General features: G+C 38.8%; 1 protein-coding gene across 1 annotated transcript; it reads left to right on the top strand.

Annotated features, from left to right (window-relative positions):
- Positions 1 to 3,268: 3,268 nt before the first annotated feature.
- On the top strand, positions 3,269 to 6,624 carry LOC109136466 (uncharacterized). The gene is made up of 4 exons (XM_019252579.2): positions 3,269 to 3,586; positions 3,671 to 3,886; positions 3,981 to 4,351; positions 6,402 to 6,624. The coding sequence occupies exons 1-4, from the start codon at positions 3,269 to 3,271 to the stop codon at positions 6,622 to 6,624; spliced, it is 1,128 nt and encodes a 375-aa protein (XP_019108124.2).
- The last annotated feature ends 1,280 nt before the right edge of the window (positions 6,625 to 7,904 follow it).

The raw sequence follows: 7,904 nt of genomic DNA, 5'->3' as shown, positions 1-7,904 counted from the left end.
GGCAAGAATCGAATGGGAGAACCAGGTATGGGTTTAAGTTTTGTAGCTCCAGTAGTTATTGAGGGTAGACAAGTTGCTAAGTTGGATAAAAACGAAACTGAAAGGTTGAGTGAACAATGGGTGAATGCTTTGATCATCTATGTAGTGGGACAAAACCCTACTATTACAATGCTTGCTGCCTATGTAAAAGCTCAATGGAGCCCAAATGTGGAACCAACTATTTACAAACATGATGAAGGTTACTTTATAGTTAAACTGGGGACAGGAGGATAGAGATGCTATTCTATATGCAAGGCCACACATGTTCTTTGGTAAACCAATGATTGTCAAACAATGGGTTGCTGATTTTGATTTCCATAAAGAAGTTCTGAAAGTAATACCAATTTGGGTTAGGCTTCCTAACCTTCCATTGAATTGTTGGAGTGAAAACTTACTTAGTAGGATTTGAAGTCTGCTAGGGGTTCCTATCTATGCAGATGAGTGTACCACTAAGGTTTTGAGGGTCTCTTTTGCTAGGATATTGATAGAAATGGATGTCACAAAGGAAATCCCTAAAGAAGTGGAGGTTGAAGATCCAAATGGAAGGGTGTTTAAACATAAAGTGTTGTATGATTGGTTACCTGCTTTTTGTCATAAATGCCAAATGCTGGGACATAATTGTGACAAAACTCTTCCCAAGAAACCTACTAAGCCTGTTCAAAAGTGGGTACCAAAGACTGTAGTACCTCCCAAGGAAGGAACAGATGGTAACTCTGTTAGTATTGGTGCTCCTCCTTTAGTAGTAGATCCTAGTTCTCCTGGTGATCCTATTAAGGAAGTAGAGCTAAATATTACAGAGAATTTGACCCCTGTTACTACCCATGAGCCTGTGCAGAGAGGGGAGTAGGAGGAACCTTGGAAAGTGGTTACTAGGAAGTCTAAAGGGAAACAGGTGTCATTTCATTCAGCTAGGATGGTCACTTACTCTCAAGACCCAGGGAAAGCAGGGGGTGCTAGGGGACCTAATCCCTATTTGTCCTAATGAATCTGGTTGCTTGGAATGTGAGAGGTCTTAATGACCCTCTTAAAATAAAAGAAACAAAGATTTTTCTACAGCATCATCAAGTGGAAATTTGTGCTTTGTTTGAGACTCGAGTTAGGGAGCATAAAGCTAAGGATGTTCAGAAGAAGTTTGGTGCTAATTGGGAGTGGGTGAGTAATTATGACTACTCTCCTAGAGGTAGGCTTTGGATAGGGTGGAAGCCTGGGCTGGTTAGAGTCAGTGTGTTGAGCATGATAGAACAGAGTGTCATGGCCCAAGTCTCAAATCATGCTAATGAACCAGCTTATACACTTATAGCTGTATATGGGTTACATACTATAGCATACAGGAGGCAATTGTGGCTTGATTTAAGAAGAATGGTGGAAGCTTCAGTGGTTCCTTATTTTATAATTGGGGATTTTAATGCAATATACCAAGCTATAGACAGGGTAAATGGAAATCTAGTCAGTGAAGCTGAGACAAGAGATTTTGCAGAATTCATTATGGAAATGAGGGTGATGGAAGCTCCATGTACTGGAGCTTATTGTTGTTGGAACAACAAGGCTATTGGGGAAAGAATTCTTAGTAGAATTGATAGGGCTTTCATCAACACTGACCTGCTCACAAAATTTCCAGATGTATTGGTGAAGTATCTCCACAGGGGATTTCTGATCATACTCCTTTGCTGGTTGGTTTTAGCTCAAGACAAGATGAAGGTGGTAGGCCTTTCAAATTCAATAATATCCTAGCTGAGGATAAGAATTTCTTAGATATTGTGAGGACTGCTTGGAACTCTACTGGGGATCAATTTCATTTAAAGAGTGTTTGGAGCAAACTGAAAGCAGTAAAGAGAGCACTGAAAACTTTGCATCAAAGTCATTACTCTCATGCTCATCTCAAGGTGCATGAATATAGAAACACTCTTGCTGACATTCAAGCTAGGTTGTTTACTAATAATGAAGCTGAGTTGCAGCTAATGGAAAAGGAGGTGGGGGTCAAGCTCAAGCACTAGTCTGGTATTGAGGATAGCATCTTAAGACAAAAAGCTAGAATCAGTTGGATTACTCATGCAGATTCTAATACAAAAGCTATTCTTTAATGCTGTGAAAATAAGGAAAGCTAGGAATGCTATTGCTGTATTACAGAATGGTCCGGTTGTGATGTTGACTACAAAGGATGACATTCAAGCTGCGGTTATGAACTTCTACAAAAATCTTATGGGTACATGTGCTAGTAGGCTGCCAGGTATTGATCTTCAGACCATAAGGTCTGGACCTCAGCTGGGTAATGATGCTAGGGTAATGCTGAGTGGGAGAGTAACTCATGAGGAAATTGATCAAGCTTTATTATCCATAGATGACAATAAAGCCCCTGGTGTAGATGGGTTTAATGCAGTTTTCTTCAAGAAGATTTGGGAGGTTATTAAAGCTGATGTGTATGCTGGTGTGGAAGAGTTCTTTCAAGAGTCTTTTATTCATCACCCAGTAAATATTACAGCCCTTACTCTGGTGCCTAAGGTGGCTCAGGCCCTTCAAGTAAAAGACTATAGGCCAATTGCTTGTTGTTCAGTGCTCTACAAAATCATATCAAAGGTCCTCACTAAGAGACTTCATAGTGTTGTAAATGAGGTGATTTGCAATTCTCAAGCTGGCTTCATCCCAGGAAGGAACATTGCAGATAACATCCTGCTAGCCACAGAGCTGATTAAAGGTTATTCTAGGACCCATGTCTCTCCTAGATGTGTTATAAAAGTGGATATAAAAAAAGCATATGACTCAGTTGAATGGTGTTTCTTGGAGAGAGTACTGGTTGAGCTAAGCTTCCCTGAGATATTTGTAAGATGGATTATGACATGTGTGAGAGGTGTCTCCTACTCCATCATGTTAAATGGTACTCCTACTCCACCTTTTCAAGCAAAGAAAGGGTTAAGACAGGGTGACCCTCTCTTCCTTTCTATTTGCAATTTGTATGGAGTATCTAAGTAGGTGCCTTGGGGAATTAAAGAATAATCCTGACTTTAATTTTCACCCCAAATGTGAGAGACTGGATCTTACCTATCTCATGTTTGCTGATGACTTGCTATTGTTTGCAAGAGCTGATGTGAGCTCTGTCTCCAAAATCATGGCTGCATTCAATAAATTCTCTGCTGCTTCAGGATTGGTTGCAAGCTTAGAGAAGAGAAATATCTACATTGCTGGGGTTAGGGATCATGAAGCAATCCTTCTAGCAGAAGCTGTTTAGTTGCCAATGGGAGAGTTACCTTTCAAATATCTGGGTGTTCCCCTAGCTTCAAAGAAATTAAACTTCTCTCAATGTAAAGTTCTGGTAGATAAAATTACTGATAGAGCACAAGGGTGGATAGCCAAGACACTTTCTTATGCTGGTAGGCTACAGCTTGTGAGAAGCATCCTCAGTTCAATGCGAAATTACTGGGCTCAGTTGTTCACTCTTCCCAAGAAACTCATAAGAGCAGTTGAGGGTGTGTGCAGAAAGTTTTTGTGGACAGGGAAGACATTGGATTCTAAGAAAGCACCTGTGGCATGGGCTACTTTTTACAATCCAAGAGTAGCTGGTGGCTGGAACTTAATTAACATGGAAGTCTAGAACAAAGTTGCAATACTGAAGCTTTTATGAGCTCTTACTTTTAAGGCTGATAAATTATGGGTGCAATGGGTGAATGAATACTATATGAGAAGAAGTGATGTCTATTCTGTTGCTATTAGCAACAGTATGTCATGGCAACTCAAGAAGATTCTGACATCTAGAGAGCTGCTGCAGGAGCTAGGAGGGTGGAATTCAGTGATGCATAATGGCAAATACAGCATTAAAAAATCTTATAAGTTATTGATGGGGTCTTTTGAGAAGGTGAAGTGGAGTAGACTCATTTGCAATAACAAGGCTAGTCCTAAAAGTAAATTTCTTCTCTGGTTAGTGCTGCAGAACAGTCTGCCTACTGCAGATAGGATTAGCAAATGGAACATACCATGTTCTCTCATTTGTAAATTGTGTGATGTTGAAGATGAAACCATTCAACCATTTGTTCTTTAAATGTGACTATGCTGCAGCAGTATGGCAAGCAATTCATAGCAAGCTACACTGGGACTATCATTTTCAGTCTTTTGGTGAAGAGGTAAGGAAGGCCAAGACTAAGGCTCGTGGGCAAAGTAGACATGCTAGGCTTTATGTTAAGCTATTTACAGAGGCCATTTATGCAATTTGGCTTCAAAGGAACAATAAAGTGTTTAATGATACTTTAGTGCCTGCTCATGTTCTAGTCAAAGAGATTGTTTTTAGGACTGCTTGTAATTGTCCTGAAAATGAAAGGACTTTGTTAGTGGACTAGCCTTTACTCTTGTATTGGTAGGCTTAGCTGTGGTGTGGTGTGGTGGATATCTAGGTTGTAAGAAGCTTATTTGGCTTCTCTCTATTTTTTTTTTGTTATCAATAACAACTTTGAATTGCCAAAAAAAAAAAAAAAAAAAAAAAAAATTTGGAAAATTCTATATGACGGCCTTCTACTTTGGGTTTTTCTACTTGATGCCTGACCAAAAATTTTTTTATACCAAGTAACCTCCTACTTTGGCTAATTATACTTAGTGGCCTTAATACACTTAAAATGTAACTAACTTATCATTTAAAGTAGATTTACTAACCTACCCCTAGTTAATTACCCTAATTCAAACCCCGCATCCTTCTTCCCCCAAAAAAAAACTCCATTCCTCGTGAGTTACGATCATCATAACTCCTTAACTCCCATGTCATATTTTCCGGTATTTTTCACAACACATCAGGTATATTTCGTGCAATTAAGGGCTTCAAGAATTTATCTGTTTCATATTCTACAATTATTTCAATTCATGCAACAATTTCATTTTACATGATCATCAACAATTTTGGGCAACACATCATAAGTTTATTTTTCGTTTTATTCTCTTACTTATCTAAGTCGTGCTATTCCAATATTATTGCAGGCCCTTCCAATATTTCTCGATAGTTTAACTCTTGTTTGGTGGGTGGGATTCCTGTAGTTTAAGCTCGCTTAACAAAAAAACCGATGTTGCAATGCACGTAAACGACTCAGATTTAATCAAATTTGTTTGAATATAAAAATAATCCCACAAGTTGTTTGCTCTCGATATGGCGTGGCCATTGGTGCTGTTGTAAACCATCTTGCAAGACTTCTTGTCTGGATTTGTTTTCCTGTTGCATATCCAATAAGCAAGGTGATAAACTTCAATGCGTTATCTAAATTTCGCTATCCTTTTTCCAATTACTAGTCAACAGATAAGTATATTTCATAATTTCATCCCTTCAAATTGCTGAAGCGCTAATTGCACGAATAAGACATCGTAAGTATAATTTTAAGGGCAAAGAGGGAAAAGAATATAGAAGGTGAGAAGGAAAGAAAGGCGGAAGATTTAATCCAGAATAGGAGAGTTTATGTCCCTTAAAATATAGTTAATTATAGAGGTAGGTTAGTAAATTTACTTTGAAGGATTTTTTAGCTAGGTTTTAAGTGGATTAAGACTACTATGTATAATTAGCTAAAGTAGGACGTCACTTGGTATAATTGTTTTTTCGCCTGCCACCAAGTAGAAAAATCCAAAGTAGGAGGCCATCATGTAGAATTTCCCTAACATTTTTCACTTGCTTATATATATATATATATACATATAAGAACTTACCTCTAATTTTTTATAACTTTTTTGTTTAAGTACTATTTGTGGGGACTATAAGCACAATCGAAGTCTTACCTAACATATACATAAACTTCCTCTCTCTAAAAGAAAAAAAAAGAGAGCCTCTATTGTATGAGAGTGAACTCATATCAAGATCTTCAAGCCCAAAGCACGTCTTCAAGATCTTGATTGCAATTTGTCACTCTATTTGAGTTAACTAGTGACATGCGTGTGTTTAATTTGTTTCATTAGTGAGTGTTGTTGCTTATTGTTTAACCTTTACTCCTTTTCAAGCTAATAATTTCCATAGGTTTCACCGTCTAAACCTGGTTAACTCAACCATAATACAAGGGCTTGGCTTGTTCTTCCAGTATGGATCTCCTTTTTTATTCTACTAGGAAATCTCTCTGTCGTATAAGTCCTAAAGTTTAGAGGACGGATCAAGATCAAATTACTGAAGCGTATCAATTTAAACGCACAGTCGTTGCTCAGGTTAGAGATTATAAACAATTTGATGCTCATACTTTGCAGTTATGGGTAGATAATTTCTGGTTGAAAAGAGATGAAATTGTGGTACGCAAAGTGGGCCAATTTTTCTTTCTTCTCTGTAAACATCAAGATGACAGACATGCGTTGATTGACAAGGGATTTGCATTCTCTCAAGGCGCTCTTATCACTTTCTCTGTGTTTTGTTACAACAGGTCATTGCACGATATGAGATCTTCGGAGGACATACTCTGGGTGCGACTTGAAGGTCTTGCTTTTTTATTTACTCAGCCAAAGGTCGCTAAGAAAGCGTTCATGCAGATAGGTAGAGTCATATTCTTTGATGATATTACTAGGTCTCAAGATCAACCTACTTGTCTGCGAGCATGTGTTAGAGTGAATTTGGATCGTACCCTTATTCCAGGGTTCTTCATCTAAGACGAAGATTTGTCTCCACCTTGGGTGATTTTTCAATATGAAGGTGTCTTTTTACATTGTAAACATCGTGGGGAAGTTTGGCATAAGCAGATGCGATGTCGAAGATCCATGGAAAGGGTTTTCCAGGATTTCGCTCTGTGCTTGCAATCTCTATGTGGGAAACCATAGTTCGTATTTGTGGATCCTCATCCTAACTTGTTGTATTCTAGTAAAATTATAGGGTTAGCAAGAAATGAGCGTAATCGAACTATTATCCTTAATTTACTAAACAGGGGTTCAGGGCCACTACATCCATCGTCGGAAACTTCTGATTCTTCACCCTCAGAGTTTTCGGATGAATCACATGCAACTACTAATCCAGCTGAGCCCTGGGCAACCACCCGACCTAAGAGAAAGGAGAGCTATCCCTCTTCACAATCCAATGGTAGTGATAGTCATGATGGTGGTCATGGGGGAGATCATGATGCAACTTCTGTTATAAGGCAGCGCTGTGATGGGTCGCCATGCCTTGCTTCAGTCTTTTAGTATCTCTTCCAAGTACTCCTCATGTGGGTCGGAGAATGTTAAGCTCTGTTTGCTAAGGTGTGGTGCTCGTCGAAAAACGCCACCTTTGACTTCGTTTGTTGCTAGTGGAAATTGTCCAGTTCTCAGGTTTTTTTTACCAACTACGGCTCTAGTGAAGCTACGCATAAGGATGACATCATCTTCTAGGGTAAGGGAGAAAAGACGAATGTCATTTAGGGCATGCGAAGCGCATTTGTACTTCCTTTATTCCCACAAGGCTCGAGGGAATAAATGTTAGTTCTATCCTTTTTCGGACTCTAGGTTGGTTTAATTCTTGGACTACTAGTTTCTGTCCATCCTTTAAGCTAATTGTTTATTCGGGCCCCCTTGTTTTAAGTCATTTTGTGGGAATATGAGAGGCCTAGAGAAATTTTTATGGGTAGTAAGACTAAGAGGGACTTTTGGGTTTCTGCTTTGCTAAATAGTTGGGTGATTGGAGTAAATGTGGGCGTTGTCTCCCATTTATGTGATGTTTCGTTTTCGTCTTTAAATAGTGTGGTCCGGTAAATTGTCTTTTTCCCTAGATCTTTTCCTTTCTTTGTCCAATCCATTTCTTTACAGTTCAAATCTTCTATTTGTTTTATACTTGGTAAAAAGATCTTTGTCTTGCTGGAAATGGAGTATGATGTGGGCCAAAATTATTTGGGCTTGTTGGGGGATTCCTTTGTTGATTTTGAGGTTGGGCCTCATGAAAAGATTACTTTAACTCTTGTGGA

Source organism: Beta vulgaris, chromosome 4 (assembly GCF_026745355.1).
Source record: "Beta vulgaris subsp. vulgaris cultivar EL10 chromosome 4, EL10.2, whole genome shotgun sequence".
Lineage (NCBI taxonomy): Eukaryota > Viridiplantae > Streptophyta > Magnoliopsida > Caryophyllales > Amaranthaceae > Beta > Beta vulgaris.
Note: the sequence above shows the minus strand (reverse complement) of the source record. Positions and strands in the feature narration are given on the sequence as shown.